Source organism: Eptesicus fuscus, chromosome 6 (genome assembly GCF_027574615.1).
Source record: "Eptesicus fuscus isolate TK198812 chromosome 6, DD_ASM_mEF_20220401, whole genome shotgun sequence".
Taxonomy (NCBI): Eukaryota; Metazoa; Chordata; class Mammalia; order Chiroptera; family Vespertilionidae; genus Eptesicus; species Eptesicus fuscus.
Window position 1 is genome coordinate 101,749,670 of NC_072478.1, and position 20,649 is coordinate 101,770,318.

At 50.7% G+C, this 20,649-nt stretch overlaps 1 protein-coding gene across 1 annotated transcript in view; it reads left to right on the plus strand.

The window, feature by feature from the left end:
* DOCK2 (dedicator of cytokinesis 2) overlaps positions 1-20,649 on the plus strand; it is a 373,603-nt gene that overhangs the window by 325,777 nt on the left and 27,177 nt on the right. Inside the window, exons 34-40 of the mRNA XM_008147631.3 lie at positions 1,081-1,166; positions 6,850-7,006; positions 8,902-8,942; positions 13,255-13,345; positions 13,977-14,096; positions 18,488-18,577; positions 20,376-20,480. Of these exons, the coding sequence (XP_008145853.1) occupies positions 1,081-1,166; positions 6,850-7,006; positions 8,902-8,942; positions 13,255-13,345; positions 13,977-14,096; positions 18,488-18,577; positions 20,376-20,480 (690 nt within the window). The remainder of the gene's footprint in view (positions 1-1,080; positions 1,167-6,849; positions 7,007-8,901; positions 8,943-13,254; positions 13,346-13,976; positions 14,097-18,487; positions 18,578-20,375; positions 20,481-20,649) is intronic.

Genomic DNA, 20,649 nt, shown 5'->3' on the forward strand with positions numbered 1-20,649 from the left:
GGAAGTGGCCCAGGAGAGGGCAGAGGCAAGCCTACCCCCCCCCCCCTCCCCGAGACGGCTGGATCCAGAACAAACCCCAGAACTGGGCTCTGAAATCCAGACGGCTCGGCACCCGGCTCCGCACACCCCGACACCCTGTAATTTCCCTCCTGGCAGGCGCTTTTGTGACCCTGCGTCAAGTGCTTACTTACCCCATCTGCATCTCTGCTCCAAAGGAGAGTTCATCTCCCCAGGAATCGCGCCAGCACCCACCACTGAGCAACTCAGACAGGAGCACATGCTGCTTCTCTCCCCAAGGCTGCTTTCCAGGACCACTCAGCAGGCGTAACCATCACCCCAGCCCTCATCGCCAGAGGACAGAGGCGTCCGGTGCACACCCGGCCCTGCCCTCCTGAGGCTTTGCACATGCCGGCTCCCCTGCCCCCTCGCCCCCGGGGGTAGTGCCCAACTGTATTTATAGGGGATGACACTCTGTGGCCCCGCAGGGCAGATCTGTCCTGCCGCCTCTTTCTAAACCTCGGTTTATGGAATCCAGCCATCCCTATCTGCTACAGACCATTTAAGGCGGAGGTCAATGGCTGGGGCTGACCAACCAGCAAAGCCGAGAACATTTCCTCTCTGGCGCCGTGTAGAGAAGGTTTGCTGAGGCCTGGTACAAACTGTGACTGAGGATTAGAAAGACCGACTCGTTTTCCTCCAGTGGTGGAGGGAAGGGAGGAGACAAAGCCAGACAGCCTGACCTCAGAGCCCACTCTTAGTCCCTCGGCTCAGCACAGTTGACATCTCTCATCAGGAGGGCCCGGCCCTGACTCTGTTCTCTCTCTCCCTTTCCCTTTCTCTCTCTCTCTCTCATGCCCTCTCTGTGCCACACCCCTTACCATCTACCTTCTCTCTTCACTCTCTGGGAACCCCTAAAAGGCACACATGATAGATATCCTTTTTCATTCTGCATTCCCAGTCCCAGCACTAAACCCGGGAGGTGATGGGTCCTCCCTAACGTTCTGGTTAAAATAATGAACTGATTTCAACATCCACCCTCCTAATGTTGTGACTGTTGGTTTTCCTCTCTGCCTTCTTCAGTTTGAAAACGAAATCATCCTCAAGCTGGACCACGAGGTGGAAGGCGGCCGAGGGGACGAGCAGTACATGCAGCTGCTGGAGTCCATGTGAGTTCCGTGCCCAGGGCGGCAGGGCGCTGTCCTCCCCCGGAGGCCAGCCTGGAGGCTCCGGGGCACGGAGGGAACTCCCGTGTGGGGAGAAACCTCACACCCCTCTCTGCAGTGGCTATTGCTTTGATGGGGATCGAATGGGAGCGATAGAAAGAGACTTTGCTGTTGGGAAGAGGGATCACCATTTACTTTGATGATCTTAGCTGCGGAATGATTCTCGCTGTGTTTTCCTGTCTTCTTTTTCAATCGATGACAGATATTGATCACGAGCATCATGTCCGCACACATGCAGTGCTCGGATGCCATGCTCCGTGCCCTGCCTGCATTGGCTCGTTTAGTGGAGTTTGCTCTTTGGTCCCTACTTCACAGAGTGGGCCCTGAGGCTCAGGAAGTCTCTTGTCCAAGGAAATGAGGACAAGTTAGTGAGTGGACAAGCTGGGACCCCAGCCTGGCTCTGCCTGACCCAGCGTAGACAGCACACAGCACCCAGGAGCACTGGACTTGGAGACCAGTGATTGTTTTGTTTTAACAGCTGATAATACCATACAAGTCACCTAAAGTGTACAATTCAATGGCTTTTAATATATTCACAGAGCTGTGCAACCTTGACCACAATCAATTTTAGAACCTTTTTGTTACCTCCTGAAAGAAACCCTTACCACTTACCTCTTAGCCATCATCTCCCTCCCATATGCCTACTTTCTGCCTCTATAGATCTGTCTATTCTGGCCATTTCCTATAAGTTTAGTTATGCAATATGTGATTCTTTTGACTGGCTTCTTTCACATAGCATGTTTTCAAGGTTCATCTGTGCTATAGCATGTGTCAGTAATTCACTTCTTTTCTCTCTTTTTTTTTTCTTTTTTTGCCAAATAATATTCCACTGTTTGGCTACACCCCATTTTGTTTATTCATTCACGTGTCGATGGGCATTCATTCATTTCCACTTCTTGGCTCTTAGGAGTGATGCCACTACGAGCATTCATGCAGAGGTTTTGTGTAGACATGTGTTTGCGGGTCTCTGGGGAGGACACCTAGGAGTGGATGTGCTGGGTCGTGTGGGAATCGACATGTAACCTTTTGAGGAACCATCAGGCTCTGTTCCCCAGTGGCTGCACCACTCACTTTCCCACCAGCAGTGCACGAGGGTCCCATTTCTCCGCAACCTCCTCAACGCTTGTTAATGTGCGTCTGGCTGACTACAGCAGTCCTCGCAGGGGTGAGGTGTTGATTTGCATTTCCTCGATGGCTGAGGCCATGGGGCATCTTTTCATGTGCTTACTGCCCATTTGGGTATCTTTGGAGAAAGACTCTGGGTTTTATCCCTGGTTCCACCCCTTGGCAGCTGCAGGGCAATGGGCCCCTCCTGCAACACCTTTGGCGTGTTTTGCCCACCTGTGCAATGGGGAGAATCAGCCTCCTGTGCTCATCTTAGAGACAGAATCCCTCTAAAGCACCTGGCACACAGCAGCAGAAAGCTCAATAAATGCACTCTCAGTTTCTGTCAGGGTAGTTGCTGCCTTCCTACCTCCCACCCCCAAGACCCCTCCCCTGGTTCAGGAATGTGGCTCAGGCATCCCCAATGTCCTCCTAATGGTAGATTCTTTGATTTGTATGATTATCTGGTATAACTCTAATTTTGGGTGCTTCCTCCAATCTTCTTGGAGTATTTTAACTTGAACGACAGAAGCAAACCGAAGGCCTTGCTTTAGCCCTCACAAGGACCCTTCTGGCCCCACCAAGCAGGCAGAATGGAGCCCCAGAAAGCAGCATCCCAGGGGGCCCCACCCCCTCCTGTCGCTAAACACCTAGAGCACAAAAGCCGCTCTGTCCGAGGAGTAGCCTACCACCTGCTCCTCGGTGGGTATTGAGGCTGATTCTCGGGAGGGGATGGGGGGGTGTTTGACATTTTGCCTGAGTCAATGTTTTCCTTAAAGTTCTAAAGAGGAAAATCTAAATATTGACCAGAAGTGAAAGCACGTATACTGCTGGCAGTTTCCATTTTTATGAGCGGATGGGGCCCTGTGGCAGTCTTCAGATGATCAGCGGGATTTTCAAATCCTTCCTGAGTGAATATTTATAAAAGGAACCCTCAGAGGCCGAGGAAATGAGAAGCAGCTCATTATTTTTCTCCTAAGACAGAGGTGTGAATGATTTTTACAAAACCAATCAAGCCCAACCCGAGGAGCCAGGACCCCAGGGAACATCCAGCGGCCCGGTCCCCGATTCTTCCTTTGAACTCTCTCAGCCTCCGTGTCCTTACCTGCACGGTGGGGATAAAATCGCTGTCCAGAGTGATCGTAACAGTTTTTGTTGAGATAACCAGGAAAAGTCATGGAAAATGCTTAGCTCATAGATAGTCCAGAAATATTAGCTATCATTATTAGTCATCTCCAGGTGGATAGTGATGGGGTCATCTGAAGCCACGAGCCCACCCACCAGTCTTTCTCCTCCAGGCTAGTCATCCTCACTTCCCCCAGCCCGTGCACATCTGTCTTAAAGTGACAGTCCCACGTTAAAGGGAGAAGTAAGATGTTCTCTGCTCTCCTGTATTCCATCTGCTTGGGAATATTTCTAGAAGAAGGGAGGCCGGGAAGGCCAAAGGGGACAGAAAATATGTGTGTTCTGGGGCCTGGGGCCCACCCAACTAGTTGCCCCCATAGTCTTGAAAGGAGCAGTGACAGTCGGCTCGGTCAGTGCAGGTGTAGGGCATGGGCCGGGTTCCTGCTTCTGAGGGCCCTCCATGCGGAATGACAACCAATTCGAAGTGCAGCCTCCCCCCCCCCCCCCCCCCCCCAAGGCAGGCATAGGCACCACCACCCTCCTTCCGCGGAGTGAGGAATTGCCTGTGCCGCCTGGAGATTTCCACAGCTTTCTCACTGTCACTTATTCTCCCCTGTGGGCCTCAAAGGGGAGGAACAGCTGAGTGACCTTGGCAGGGCCAGGATCCGAGCCCAGCCCCAGGGGCCTCGTCTGTAAATTCAGGGCTTCCATAATGCCTACCCAAGGAGATTTTGTGAGTATTAAACAAGGGAATCAATACAACGGGCTTAGCACAGCCTCTGAAACACAGGAAGTACTCAGTACATGGTAGTGCCATTATATATTATGGTACATTTTTATTTCTGTGTCTGCTCCCTTTGCTAGATATCCCAGGGGTCAGTGACTACAGAGTTTCTAGAACAGTACACATGTAGTGGATGGATGCATGGTGGATGGGCGGATGGTGAATGGATGGATGATTTCAAGCCAGTCTGCCCATTCATCTCACATCCCCAGGCTACATGAGCAGCTTTCTTACCTCTGGCCCAAAGAATAGAGAAACGGAGAAAGCCAAGGCTTTGTTCTCCTGAACCTTTGCTTCTCAGAGTAGCAGCAGCATCAGCCTCACCTGGGGGCCTGTTAGAAACGCAGGCTCGCGAGCCCCAGCCAGATCTGTGGAGTCAGAATCGATCAGCACAGTGCCAGGTGTTCCCACTCATACTGAAGTTTGCAAAGCAGGGGCCTCAGCCAGTGGTTCTTCATGTCGGCTGCACATCAGAGTCACCCGGCGAACTTAAGCAGCGAAATGCTGCTGCCTGGCTTCCACCCCTGAAGATGCGATGTCACTCCCCCGGGGTGGGCGCTGAGCTTCGTAAAAGGCCCCCGGTGACCACCCCGTGGCCCGGGCAGAGGACCGCTGGTCTGGCTGTGCTCGGGCTCTGAGAGGCTTCCTGCTCCGAGGCTGTGAGAAATCACACCCTCGACACCGGATTGCGTGGTGTTTAGGGTGGGAAGCAGGGCTCGGTATGGCCGTCCCAGAAGGAGGCAGGCACAGCTGTGACGGGGCCTGACAGGCCTAAATCAAAGGGCAATTTGCATCTCCCTTTGAGAGCCGGGAGACAGGTGCTTCTCCTACTGAGATGATGGATTTGTCTGATCACAGCCACAGTTTGCAACGTCGCCTCCTTGCAACCTGGTTTGGCTTCTGGGAGGAAATGACTCTCCCCACCCCCACCCCCCGCCCCCTAAATCCTTGTCTTTCTCACCTGTCCCCTCCTAGGAGCTCTTGAGACTTAAACTTCCTCAGGAGAGTAGGCAGAAACAAATGCCCTGGGCAATGCTTGTCCATGGCTACACGGGATGGCTGAGAACACGCCACAATGTTTCTCCCCGGGGAAATATTGAACAGCGATTGTCTTGGTTCCCAAGGTCGCCATGCACTACCTGAGTGATATTGGGAAGGCCATTGAACCTTTCTGAGCCTTGGTTTCCTCAGTTGTAAAACAAGGGGAATATTTTTTACTTATCAGCATTTTCGTGATGGTTTCGTAAGAAAAAGTGATTGCTACAGGATAAGTGATTAACAAATAAGTAGTCATTAATCAAAATTTTAATCCATCCATCTCTTCCTACCTAGCCTGTGGCTGACTGAGGGCAGATATGATTCTTTTTATATTTCTTTTTTTTATTTTATATCTTTCTTCCATCCCTGCCCCAAGCAATGCCTAGCATAGTGCCTAGCAAGCAACAGGTGCTTAAGAAATGCTATGATCTTTTGCGGGGTATTTTGTTTTTAAAATGTAGAATATTAGTATTATAACAAATATTACATTTTCAAATAATAGATGCACATTTAAATTGAACAGTGAGCATTGTCTTCCTCTATTTCCCTCCCTAGACCCCTCATCAAAAGCAACCACTCTGATCCTTCCCGCCCATATCCGGCAGATTTATAAACACACAGACACACAACACAGATACGCATTTCCGCTCACACACAGTGCTTGCTGGTTGAGTGTGCAGATGCTAAAGCCAGACTGTTGGCATTTATCGCCTGTATGACCTTGGACAGCTTAGCTGACCTCTCTGTGACTTAGTTTCCCGATTTGCAAACATCCCATCTCATAAGACTGTGATGGGAGGTTAAATGAGTTAAAATTTGTGAGAAGGTTAGAATGCCTGGGACATGGTAGGCTCTAAGTGAGTAGGTTAAATAACCAACAAATATTGTTTGGAGTCTTACTTTTCGCAACTATATATTTTGTAGAGCTCTTTGTGTTAAAACATATTGATCTCTCATACTTTTTAATGGCTTAATGGAATTACAGTTTGTGAATATGCTTCAATTTACTTAACCATCTGCCAATTGATGGAAATTTTAAATAGTTCCAACTATTTCACTATTAGACATAACTTATCAGTATTATAAATATACCCTTGCATACTTCTGAGAAAATTTCTGTAGAATAGATTCCCCGAAATAGAATTATTGGGTCAAAGGATATGCACATTTGCGATTTTGATATTGTGAAAATTGCTACCCCCAAAAAAAGTTGTACTGATTTACTCCAAATGTGGGTGTATGAAGGTGACCATTCCTGAAACATTGCCCACACTGGAAATGTATTTTTATTTTTTCCCATTTTGATGGTGGGGGGAAAAAATCACATTTGACCCTCAAATGCCATGAGTTTGGATTGTGAGGATTCATTGAACTGTGATCCACTGAACTGCTACATACGTGCAAATAAGTGTATAATGAATAAGTGGTCGAAAAAATGCACAAAATGAGCCAATGAACCCGGGGAACTTGAATTCACTAGATTATTTGGCTTGTGCTCCATCCCACCCCACCGCACCCCTCACCCCAGCACACCTTCCTCCCGGCCCAGCTCACTGCCCTCCCGTCTGCCCACAGCCTGATGGAGTGTGCCGCCGAGCACCCGACCATTGCCAAGTCCGTGGCGAACTTCGTGAACCTGGTCAAAGGCCTCCTGGAGAAACTGCTGGACTACCGGGGCGTGATGACGGACGAGAGCAAAGACAACCGCATGAGCTGCACCGTGAACCTGCTGGTAGGCAGGGCGGGCGGTGATCCCCACGGCCCGAGGCAGACCAGAGTCTGGGGACAGGCCTGGCTTTGGGGTTCACTACTGTTCTTGATCCGAAGGCAGCACTTAGGGCTTTGGGAATCAGACAGATGTGGGATTGAACTCCTGCTCTGCCATCTGCTGGCTCTGTGTCTAAGGCAATCACGTCACCTTTCTGTGCCTCAGTTTCCTTATATCTGAAATGGGAATGAGTATTGCCTTTAGCACCCAACACATCCCATGGAAGGAAGGAGGCAGCAGGAAGTGGTTAAGGAGTGAGCTTTGGAGACACACAGCCCACGGGTTCTCGTGCTCCCTCAGATAATTAGTAGAATAGACAGCCCTGGAGGCTTTCTGATGGTAGTGTGCTTAGCTGTTCCGTGGAGAAGAGAATAGTACCCATTTCATAGGCTGTGCAGTCCTGGCCTGTGGTTAAATGCTCACTGTGTGGGAGATTTCCTCTCTTGCAGAATGAAGTAATACTAATAACTAGAATTTCTAGGAAATGACTATGGGGCACAGGCTAATCAGGGCAGCTAATCCCATAGCCGGGCTCTTAACCTCTGTACACAGGACCTGCCCTGGGCAACTCCCAAATGTCTCTCTTCCCATGTCCTGTGATGTGGTCATGAGACAGATCGTGGCAGCCACAGTGCCTCACACCCACCATGCCTGCCCACCCTAAGTGGTTACAATGAGTAACGGTGACCAAAGACCACGTGGCATCCATCACAATGAGCCCCTGCCATTCCCAGTGTCTAGAAACACTGCTCAAGCCCTGTCCCCAAAGTCCTGTGGTGTGGCCTCCATTCCCCTTTTTAACAGCCTCGATATTGCCAATTGATTTCCCTAAATGCTAAGGGGAGTTTCAAAGTCCTGATTATAGCAGAAAGGAATTCAATGCTAATCACTCCACCAGGCCCAGTTTACATACAGAGCATGAAGCGGGGTTTTCCTGGAGTTTAGCAGTTTGTCTCTATGAAGACACAGAAGTTGGTAGAAGAAATTGACCTTCAGACTCTCCTGGGAGAAAGCTTTGGGCAGGCCGCTCTAGAAGCTAGGAGACCCTGCTAGTTTTGGGTGTCAGCGTGGGATCAGGGCGGAGGACGGGGTGGTGGGAGGGGTGTCAGGAGAGCTGAGGTCTTGTACGGCTCTGCCACCCACTGACTCTGCCTGGAACACATCCCCTGCCCCTCTCCGGCTGCATTGGAGTCAGTCGGCTTTCTCCAGGTGTGGCCCACAGATCCCACCATGACCTTCTGGCTCAACATCTGTAAGGACTTCTTTTAAAATGCATGGGACAGGATCTCTGGGTGGAGGCCAGATGACCACTGGTCTGAATGGCCCCTGAGCTCAAATAGGTATTTCCAGGTTTAAATGTCTTTGGCTGTGGAATCTCATTATAACCCCTTATAGTCCTGCACGGTCAGGATTTATGATCACTGGGATCTATTATGGTTTCTATGACCATTACTCTGATTATTGCTCTTACTCTAATTCCAACTCAGCCCCACCAGGGTGCAGGGTCTGCACCTATGAAGATCAAGCCTGGCTGCCCTCATAGTGGACTCTGTCTGCGTAGGTGGCCTAGGCCTCGGCAGCCCACCTCTCAGCGCAGCCAGTAGCTCCCCTGCAGCCCCTGATACGTGATGGCTGGTACTCCCTCCGGCCCTCCATAGCCTAAGGATCAGGGGAGTGACTCCCAAGGCAGAATCTCCTAATGAGGCTGTTTGATGCATTCAGGAAAGCCAATTTCTTGCGCCCATCTCAGGGCGCCCAGATAGTAAACAGCAATCTTCCTTCTCATCTCCGTCACTGCACCCTCCACCCCTGCCGCTCTGCAAAGAAAAACACTCACCGCTGTTTTCCTTCCCGCCTAGAATTTCTACAAAGATAACAATCGGGAAGAGATGTACATAAGGTAAGATTTTTGTTTTCTGAAACCCAGTCCTGCTGTGTCACTCTCCCGCTCAATACCCATCGATGGCTCCCTATTGTCTTCAGGCTAGAGTTTAAACTCATCTTCTTGGTACTCAGGCCCTCTGTGTTCCGGTTCCTATCCTTCTCCCCAGATTCAGCTCCTTTCATTCCCTGTCATCAGACCCCAGGCCCACTGGGAGTTCTCTGACCTGCCATGTTGTTTTGCGATATCCACAGCTCAAACTTTCCTGAAGCCGCCTTATGGCTCAAACTGGGGCATCACACTTGCATTCGGTGCGAGGCTGGCACGTGAAGCCCACATCCTGGATGTATAAGGCATGTAGTCAGGTCCTTGGCAGCCCGGTTTCAAAGGGAAAAAATGCTATGATGTATGATGGCGCTTTCTTGTAGGCATTTGAAAGGCAGCTATGTGAGCATGTAATGAAGGATTTTTTGGGACATTAGCCTGGAGCAAAGAACTCCCTTGCCAATATTTCTCAGAATCTCATATTTTTTTCTTCAAAGTTTTAAAAAAACACACATACTGTTATTTTTACTCATTGCAGAAATAACACATATTAATTACCAAAACAAAAAATACTTATAAAATACAGACAAGCAAAACAAAAAATGAAATAAATTCCAATAATCCATGCATATTCCCAGACTCTTTTCTATTTATATATAAATTGAATTCTATGCATGCATATTTTTTGCAAAAATGGGATCATATTGCTCATAATGTATTCTTTGCTTGACAAGAATTCCATGTCAACAGATATATTTCGACATCTTTTTCTTTCTTTCGACATCATTTTAATGAAACTATAAAATTCTCTTTCCAGAATATGCCGTAATTTATATAGCCAATCCAATCTTGTTGAACACGTAGGTGTTTCCAGCTCTTTTCTGTCATACACAGCACAGTGACGAAATTCTTGGGCCCATATCCTCACGCACACCTTTATGTCGCCAGGACCTGCAGAGTGCAGTTGAGCCGGCTCCGTCCGGCTCTGACTCGAAGTCAGGACTCACTCTGCTAGCACTGCGGCTATTTCTACCGGCTAATGTAGTTCAGCATTATTCCAGAAACAGGAACTATCACTTGGAAAAAGTCTAATTCCATAAGTTGCCCTGAGCTTGAGAGTATTTATAGCATCACTAGACATGGCTTATTGTAGTAGCGCAAAGCTGTGGGGTTCCAGAGGCCTGGGGTCTCCCCTTGTTTCTCTGTGACCCTGTTGTATCCCTCAGCCCCTCTGGGCTGCGATTCCCCCACAGGATGTCTTCATGCTACCTTGTGTTCTGAGGGTTACAAGAGATGCTACAGGTGAAGTGCCCAGCACATGGTGCCCTCCCTCCAACCTCTCTTCTCTCCTTCCCACTTTAGAAACACAGATGGTGGCTCCCAGATCTCCATAAGCTTTGGAGATTTGAGGTCTATAGAGTCATCTAGGAAAACCACATTGGCCAAAAACCAGATGTTGTAAACTAAGATATAGTCTACAAGTCTGTTTTATTTGGCAGACATAATATTTAAAGACACTTTCAATTGCCAATTTTTTTTTTAATCTAGAGATTTTACCCCAAAAATCAAAATTTCCCACTTCTCCTGAAAAACTGAGAAGGTATGGCGGCACTGGGCCCTTATCCTGTCCTGACAACTGTCGCCTAGACCGGTGGTGGGGCTCCTTGAGGCAGGGTAGGGGAGCTCTGGGCACAGCACTGTCTCTGCTCACCATTGAGCTTCCGGGGCATCTCACTCACTGCCCAGCTGGCACCGGTAGGTGTTTGAGTTTGAACCCAGGTTGGGCCCGTCAGGGTGTGTTGCTGCGGGCTCTGCAGTTGATCACCACACCCTGGAGTTGACGAAGGAGAGGAGAGGGGGCACTGGCGAATTAAGGGGTTGAAAGCAGCAGGAAGGCCCTCCCTCTGACTGTGCTCTCCACGTGCTGTGGACCCAGCCATCAGAGATCCAAGGGCCAAGGACAGGCAGGCTGGGATAAGGCGGGCTCAGCCATGGATGGAGGGGTTTCTAAAGGTGGACCACAGGCTCAACACTCCCTACGTGCAGGCCACGTGCAATTTCACTGGTAACTCTGATGGATCATCAGAAAGTTAACGGGTCGAGGGTGGAAAGGCCATGATTGCAGGGGCAGAAATAGCTGATTTCAAAACCCGCTTTTACCTATTTCTAGCTCTATCTACTTCAACACAGGTCTCAGTTTTCTTATCTATGAAAGGATTGTAGGGAGAATGAATGGATATAATATATAAAGCACCATTTGATAGGTGAATGAATGAATGAGATCATTTGATCATTCATTCATCCCCTTACCTGCAGATGCCAGTCCAACTGACACACTATGGAAACCTTGCTGGAAGCCCACCTGGATGAATCCTGCTGTCATACATAGCACCACAGATCCTCCTTCATGACATTCATCACAGCTATCTTTTGGCAATTATTTATTTGATGATTTGATTGACACCTTCCCCCTTCCCCTAGACCCGTGGTCGGCAAACCTCGGCTCACGAGCCACATGCGGCTCTTTGGCCCCTTGAGTGTGGCTCTTCCACAAAATACCACGGCCTGGGCGAGTCTATGTTGAAGAAGTGGCATTAGAAGAAGTTTAAGTTTAAAAAATTTGGCTCTCAAAAGAAATTTCAATCGTTGTCCTGTTGATATTTGGCTCTGTTGACTAATGAGTTTGCCGACCACTGCCCTAGACTATAAATGCCCAAGTCCTGAGAACGGTGTCTGCTTTTGTCCCCACTGTCTCTAGTGCCTGGTACAGCCGTGTGCTCAGTACAACTCGGCTGGATGAATCAAGAAATGAGAGAAAGGTCACTAGGATGCCCTGGCTCATTAGTTATCAAAAATCACTAGCTGACTTTTTCTCCTCAAAATCTTTGCCCGTCCCTACCCTGGGGTCAGGCAGCCTGCATCTGGCCCGCCGGCCGTGTTTCATGTGGCCAGCTTCTCCTTTGGTGCCATTCTGTGCAGATAGGTTTCTTCCAACAGGAGCCTAAGCCTGAGCACTGAGCTCCGCTTTGAGTGCAGCTGCTTCAGAGGCCCTTTGTTCCCTGTGGTTAGACAGTCAGGGCAGAATCTTGGCGGACACCGCCTTCCCTCTCAGAGGAAGGGACCAGGGCTTGCATCACAGCATCGCCCCTTCATTCACGCACTACGCGTTGCCTGCTCCTGAGGACATGCAAGTCGCCAGAGCGGTGGTGCTCTGGCTCTGAATCTGTTTCCAACAGTGGCAGGTTCTTCTTTGTGGAAGAACGGAATTGACAACGAACATAGATAAGAACCATGGTAGCTCATTGCTGGCTCCGGGCCAATCACTTCCAGTGCAAACTTGCATCTATCAGCTGCAATGCTCGCCGTCACTTTCTGAGCCTTCCGACATGTCCGCTTGGCTCTCTATATGCCCATAGGTGGGTTCTGTGAGCGTTGCCCTCTTACCGATGAGCAAAGGAAGGCACCGAGAATTAATTCCCTGCCCCTTAATACCGATTGTGTATCAAATTAAGAATTGACCAGAGCTCCCTCCCCTTGTTCCTGTCCTGTCCTCAACACCACTCCTCCATACAGTCATCCCAGGGATCAGAATTGGAGCATCACATTGTAAATGGACGGGAGGTGGGGATGTGGTTATTGTTGAATGGTAGATCCTCCCTGCTGACAGCTCCAGGTCTGGAAGTGAATAGCCAATCTCCAGCCCCTGGTCCACTTCCTTCCTTAAATGTACTTCCTTTATCCCCAGAGAACACTGAGGAGCAGGTAGGATCTGCCCCTTTGCAGTGCCGTGGCTTGGTCATGCTCTGGAATAGGACAATGACCAGAGCATGGGCTCTAAGGGCAGTTAGCCTGGAATCACGTTTCAGCTCTTCTGTTTATTAGCACGTGACTTCTGACGAGTTACTCAGTTCTCCTTCCCTGATTTCCCTTGTCATATTGCATTGGCTGGAGTCTTCAGCGTGAAGTTGAATGGTACTGGCTGGAAGCATGCCTGACTTTTCCAGGCCATAGTTTTCTCGTCTGAAAATGGGTATCCTCAACAGACCCATTTTACAGGGTCGTCATGAGGATTAAATGATCTGAGGCATTTAAAAGACTTAGCAGAGGACCTGCCATACACCAAGTGCCCCACAGATGCCAAGTGCTGTCATTGAGACCACGCAGGGGCGCTGGCTGTTAGGGAGGGAGAACTCCCCAGAGGTACTCAGGGGCTCTGTCTGGCTTCTACCTGGTCCTACCACCTGCCTCCTTATCACCTGGTAACTCAGCACGTTTCCCCAAACAGGTACCTATATAAACTTCGCGATCTTCACCTGGACTGTGACAACTACACGGAGGCTGCCTACACGCTCCTTCTCCACACTTGGCTTCTCAAGGTACTGTCCTTCCCATGCAGTGGATTCATGCAGGGATCCTCTCAGGCCTCACAGCAAGTGGGAGAGTTAAAAAAAGAAAGAAAAGAATTAGCCAAATAAATTTTGTGTTGCTCTGAGTCCAAAAACTCTTGATCTGGCAGGTTACTTTTCGGCACTGCTTCTCCTGGGCACTTAAGGTCTCTGTGACCTTCACATTTAGCAGCAACAGTAACCCCTCGAGATATGTCTTACGGTTTTATATAACATCCAACTGTTTCCTATAACATCCAGACATCAACTGTAAATCATTAGCACACCCAGACCTCCGCTTGAGCCATTTTCCTGGGATTGAAAGTGCTGCTAGAGCTGGACAAAGTCTGAGGGATTTCCTCTGGCTTTTGAAGAGCTGGGACCATGTCTTCTAGGGGTTCAGAGAAAGTCCCTACTCACCACATATACGAGCCAGTAGAGAGTCAAGCGTGACTCAGCAAAAATCAGGAGGTGCTTCCCAAGTGGAGCCTGCCAACCAGTACCTCTCCGACTGGCCGCTGACACCCAGGGTGGCAGGGAGGCAGCTCCTCATCCGTGGGGGAGACACCCGCCCTCGGTGGCCCCTCAGCCCCAGGTGACCCCGCATGTCCTCTCTCCACAGTGGTCAGATGAGCAGTGCGCCTCACAGGTCATGCAGACAGGCCAGCAGTACCCCCAGACCCACCGCCAGCTGAAGGAGACGCTGTATGAGATCATCATAGGCTACTTTGACAAAGGAAAGGTAATTTGTCCCCACCTTTCCTCTCGGTGGGGACCCTGCTACCGGGAAGGGTGGCTCTCTCCTGTACTCCATACCAATCCATCTGCATATCTCCATTCCAGTCCTAAGTCTGACCACTTCTCTCCATCTCTAGTCCTACTGCCTTTGTTCATGGCACCAGTACTGCACACCTGGACACTCAGGTGGCCTGGGCTTCACAACTTGGTCCTCTACCCACAGTTCCCTTGGCCTCTAGGAGATGCCAATTCCCTACCCATAATAGTGAGATACGAATCGTACCCAGTTCCTAGTGATATTGGGAAAATTAGGTGAGGAGCTGCATGTGGAACATCTAGCACAGGACCTGGTACATAGTGACGTCTTGCTGAGCTGTGACTATCATTACCGACTCCACCATCATCACTGACTCCACCTTCAAAGCCCCAGTTGAAGGCCATTTCCTCCGTCAAGCCTTTCTCAAGTCCCCCAATTTATCCACTGTCTCTCTCTGAATCGCAAGGTCTCTGGTGTTCCCCAGGTCACAGTTTAGCACTGGATTTGGTCTGTCCCATCACTGCAGTTCCTCGCATCTGTCTTAGTCTGATCTCCCCACCTTCCCTGGAAAGACAAAATGAGGTAATGTCTGGGCAGGGCTTATAAATTCCCAGGAGTTGAGTGGTTGAACAACACTGTTTTTATAATTTACAATTATAAGCCTCTTGAGGGCAGAGACTCTGCCATCTCTGGAACCTCCTGCCCTGCAGGACATCCAGTCAGCGTACTGTTGGTTTACCAGCTGACTAAGTTGTCACAGTGGGGTATGGGGGGAAGAGCCCCAAAAGTTCATGCTGAGCTTGGTATCCAGTTCGACACAGCCTGTGCCGAGCAGAGAGAAAAAGGCAGAATCCCCAATCTCAAAGACTTTACCGTCCAGTTGGCAAGATGGACATGCCAATCCTAATGTTTTTTGTACATTACCCTTTGGTGTTGTGCAATTGTGGGGGAGGGGTGGAACAGGGTGGTGACAAAGTACTTTGGGAGCAGAGAGGAGGCAGCAGATGGGTACAGCTCACTCTGAAAGCCACTGCTGTGGAAATTTCTAGAATGAAGCCCATATTCCTTAGCATCCTTTCAACTTTGTCCCCCCTCCCCCTCCCACCCCCCGCACCTCCCCTCATGGGAACTCATTGCTCTAGGCACACACCATGGCTTTCTACCCCGTAAGCCCATCTGTCACCACCTGGTAGACTCCTGTACATCCCTCAGAACCCAAATTACATCTAATTTTGTGTGTGCTTTGCTCGCGTATGCTCCACATTTATATCTGCTCCACCACTGTATACCATGCCACGCCTGGAAGCCAGCAGGCCCTGGAATGTATTAGGCTCAGGGATCCGTGACTGTCAGAGGTCCCAGTGACACAGGGGCAGACGTGGGGGGAAATCCCAGGTCTCTAACTCCTGCCTGGCCTCCTTCCTGGTCCCTTAAACACAAGAAGAGCATTTCTGGCATATTATGGTATGAAGTTGGCAAAGATCTCCACTTGAGCCAAACAGTCCCCTGGCCAGCTCAGGGTGTTACCACCACCCCTTGTTCTGGCTGAAGAGGAAGCACCAGCCGGCCTGGCCCTCAGACTTGGTTTCTTCTGGCACATAAAACGTTTCTACGCTGCTCCCTATGCTGTCCATGGGTTTAAGCCACGGCTCCTACACTCCGCACTCGCTTCTATTTATTTTTATGCTTGGATGCAGAGAGAGCACTTTTGCTACAAAGCACACACTACATTTTGGCAACCTCCCCTCTCTCCTCCCCTGCCTCCCCCAGCTTCTCCATTTAGGTGCATTTTTCTATTTTAAACCAAATGTGAAATGTAATGGGTGTCTCTTGAGATTGCCAGACCTCTGCCCATTATGCATTCCCCGGCCTCTCTGCTGGGGTTCCCACCCCTGTGGTCGCAGATGGAGGGGTGATCTGTCAGCTCCAGCCTCAGACAAAGCAGAGGGAAAGGGCCCCCTATGTCCAGGGATTGTTTTCAAAATTGGTTTTAAATATGGAAAAGACCTATCTTTTTAAACGTCTCAATCACTCCTTTTATTACTCTAGTACCACTCCCACCACTGCCTCTGTGCTGCCCCTGTACACGTGCGCGCGCACACACACACACACACACACACCTGCCCCAAGTAACCCCACTGAGAAGTGACTGCGCCATTTCAGTTACACAGGTGACTGGCTCTAGAGCGCTCTGTGCAGCGTTGGCCTTTCTTAGCAATACTGGGTCCCCTTGTGAAATTAAAATTCTGTTTAGAGGGTCGCCTGGCTGGTGTGGTTCAGTGGTTGAGTGTCGACCTATGAACCAGAAGGTCACAGTTCAATTGCCAGTCAGGGCACATGCCCAGGTTGCGGGCTTGATCCCCAGTGTGGGGTGTGCAGGAGGCAGCAGATCAATGATTCTCTCTCATCAATGATGTCTCTATCTCTCTCTCCCTCTTCATTTCTCTCTGAAATCAATAATAATAATTATATATATATATATATATATATATATATATATATATATATATATATATATACTAGAAGCCCAGTGCACGAAATTTGTGCATGGGGGGCGTGTCCCTCAGCCCAGCCTGCATCCTCTCCAATCTGGGACCCCTCAAGGGATGTCCAACTGAGTCAGACATCCCTCTCACAATCCAGGACTGCTGGCCCGAACCGCTCACCTGCCTGCCTGCCTGATTGCCCTTAACCGTTTCTACCTGCCAGCCTGATCACCCCCCAACCACTCCCCTGCCAGCCTGATTGATTTCTAACTGCTCCCCTGCTGGCCCGATTGCCCCTACCTGCTCTCCCCTGCAGGCCTGGTTGCCCCCAACTGCCCTCCCCTGCTGGCCCGGTCACCCCTAACTGCCCTCCCTTGCCAACCTGGTCACCCCTAACTGCCCTCCCCTGCCAGCCTGGTCACCCCTAACTGTCCTCCCCTGCAGGTCTGGTCACCCCCATCTGCCCTTCCCTGCTGGCCCGGTCACCCCTAACTGCCCTCCCTTGCCAGCTTGGTTGCCCCTAACTGCCCTCCCCTGCCAGCCCGATTGCCCCTAACTGCCCTTCCCTACTGGCCTGGTCACCCCTAACTGCCCTCCCCTGCAGGCCTGCCCCTCCAACTGCCCTCCCCTGAGGGCCTGGTTGCCCCTAACTGCCCTCCCCTGCCAGCCTGGTCACCCCTAACTGTCCTCCCCTGCAGGCCTGGTCACCCCCATCTGCCCTTCCCTGCTGGCCCGGTCACCCCTAACTGCCCTCCCTTGCCAGCTTGGTTGCCCCTAACTGCCCTCCCCTGCCAGCCCGATTGCCCCTAACTGCACTTCCCTACTGGCCTGGTCACCCCTAACTGCCCTCCCCTGCAGGCCTGCCCCTCCAACTGCCCTCCCCTGCAGGGCCTGGTCACCCCTAACTGCCCTCCCCTGCAGGCCTGATTGCCCCCAACCGACCTCCCTTGCAGGCCTGGTCCCTCCCAACTGACCTCCCCTGCCGGCCATCTTGTGGCGGCCATATTGTGTGTTGAGTGATGGTCAATTTGCATATTACCTTTTTATTATATAGGATATATATATATATATATATATATATATTAACAAGAACAACAACCAATTACAAACAGATAACTAGGTTTTTTAAAAATTCTGTTAACAGGGTAGATCTCATGTCCTTACCACATACACACACCAAAAAAAGAGGCAGAGGAAGGGAGGGAGGAAAGAAGGAGGAAAGAGGGAGGAAGGGGAGATGGCCAGAGGGTCGGGTGTCAGGCTGGCAGAGTGGAAGGACCCCGGCATGAGCACCAGGAGAAGTGGGTCTGTCCCATCTCTAGCTCCAGGAACTCTGCGCCCGGGCACCTGCTTGCTTCTCTGTGAACCATTTCTCTTTGGAAAACAGGACTACCCCTCCCTGCCCCACCTGCACAGGGCAGATGAGGGAGTTCATTTACTTCTGAGGCAGGAGTGAAGCAAGGCCCCGGGGCACCCCCAGGTGGGCATTCTGGCCCTGCTTTGGGTTGGGCACCTGAGCTGGGCCACTCCTCTGCCCATGAACTTCTGCTTCTCACCTGGGGAGTACAGAAGCCGCCAGTCACCTCTCAGAGGGGTTGTGAGGTCCTTAGAGCCTGTGAGGACTGTGTTCAGCCTAGTCTGCAGCTGCTCCATTATTTGTGAAGAAACTGGGCTGAGAGGCAGAAGAAGGGCTCCTGGGAAGCACCCAGCTTCCTATGCGTGGGCTGGGGCTCCCTGTGCATGGGGCTGGGGCTGGGGCTGGGCCAGGCTTGCCACTGAGTCCCAGGAAACACAGCTTCCAGGTCCCTTCCTCTGCAAAGGCCCTGCCCACCTGGAGGCACCCCTAACCTCTGCCTCTTGCCCTTCCTGCAGATGTGGGAGGAGGCCATCAGCCTGTGCAAGGAGCTAGCGGAGCAGTACGAGATGGAGATCTTTGACTACGAGCTGCTCAGCCAGAACCTGGTAAGGTGCCACCTCAGAGCTGATTATTCTGGAGGCTGGTGCTCGAGACCTGGCTCACCACAGAGGCGGGCGAGGGGGCGGGAGGCCGGACAGGTGGGACACAGAGAAAGAATGGAGGGCGGGCCTGACCTGAGCTGGGCTGTGCTGAGCAGCTCCCTCCCATTGGGAATATTTCCAAAGGGAGGAATTCTGGGAAAACTCATCAGACAGCCACTGGGATGGGTGTTAAGTACCTGCTTGGCACTGGGCGCTGCTGCTGCTGCTCATCCAATCAGCGCTGTGCTCCGTTTGCAGTCAAATTCCCACAAATCACGGAGCCAATTAAATAAAAACGCAAATTTGTGCTTTCTGATTAACAGATAAATCACATTAAAGTGCTCCCCATCTGGCCGTTCCCCATTAGCTCCTGGGTGCTTGTAATTAGGTGGAGGGAGTAGAAGTGGGGGAGCAGCTATGCTGCTTGTGCTGCAGAGGCCGAGCTTGGCGGGGAGGCCGCCTCTGCAGGTAAGATGTGGAGAACTTTTAGGTTGCTCCCCTAACCCCCACCCCTCCCACCCCCCACCTACTTCCTGGTGACCTGAGAGCCAGACCCCAGGGCCCCATCGTAGCCCCTTTTAGAGGCCAGTCCAGCTCTAATGAGAGTCCAAGTGTTGGGAGAGCATTTATAGGATTTATTTTGGTGGGGAGCTGGTTATGGCGTGTAGTGTTCTAAGAGATGTGCTTGAAGAGAAAACACTTATATCTGCCCATTGAGTGTATCCACATAGACGTTTGCAGATAGGGAGGCCCAAAGGCCCGCACACACATGCTCAGGACACATTTATGCATGCACACACACACACAGTACATATTCACACACATGCTGACATGTACACACAGCTGGGTACCAAGCCCACATCACAGCTCATGCCTGGGTCCATGCACACACATCTTCCATTTGTATCAGATTTAAGATGTCACAGTTTGTCCTTTTCTATGTGCCATGTCTGGCTAATGATTTCTTTCTGGCCCATATCAATCATAAGAAGCCATCAGGTGTAAAGTAAGATGCAACCTGTACCAGAGATGCTAAAATATGGAAAACACACGCCTCTTGGAGGTGATGATATATGCCCTGTGCATGCACAGGAAGACGTCGATATGCAGACACACATCCATCCACACACCCCACGAACACAGGCCGGTGACAGCTGGCCGGCTTCGCTTCCTTACCCACGGGCTGCACTATGAGATAACATTTCTTTATCTGCAAAATGGAGATGCAGTACTCGTGGGGTTGTTATGAGGGTGATGCAAGTAAATGAGCTCGTACGGGCAGAGCGATTTACCTGGGACATGGTATGCGCTAGATAGAGCTACTGCAGGTGTCCCTTGGCATGCAGGGGACACTGGTTCCAACTGACAAAATCTGCAGATGCTCAAGTCCCCTATGTAAAATGGCGTAGAGCCTCTATTTGCATCTAGGCTACAGCAGGGTCTGCCTGCACACCAGTTCATTTGCATGGATACAGTGTAATATTGGGCATGTGTCAAATTCGAGGTATTATTTAGGGGGGGACGCGTTGGGGGACTTGTTTTCTAATATTTGAAATCTGTTGTTGACTCGTTGGATGTTAAAATTGCAGATACAGAGCCCGCTGTACTGTTACAATTGCAGACACTTCCACCAATGTGCAAGTGTGCACCCTGAGCACGCGGGTGCTGGTGTAAGGAGCGTGTCTGCACTGCGGCTCCCTGAGCTGAGTGTGCCTCCGATGCACATCTGGGTTGTTATGAGCTGTGCGTTTTCCTCTTTCAGGTCCAGCAGGCGAAGTTCTACGAAAACATCATGAAAATCCTCAGACCCAAGCCAGACTACTTTGCCGTCGGGTACTATGGCCAGGGCTTCCCCACCTTCCTGCGGGTGAGTTTGCGGTGACTTGCCCCAGGCCAGGCCCAGTTTTCGCACCTCAGCTGTCCCTCTGCCAGGAGGACTGGGTGCACTCAGACACCACGCTCTCCTCCCTCCCAGCACTGCCCGACTCCTGCTCATTCCCCATCCACAGAGCCGCCTCCGGAGGCAGTGAGTTCCC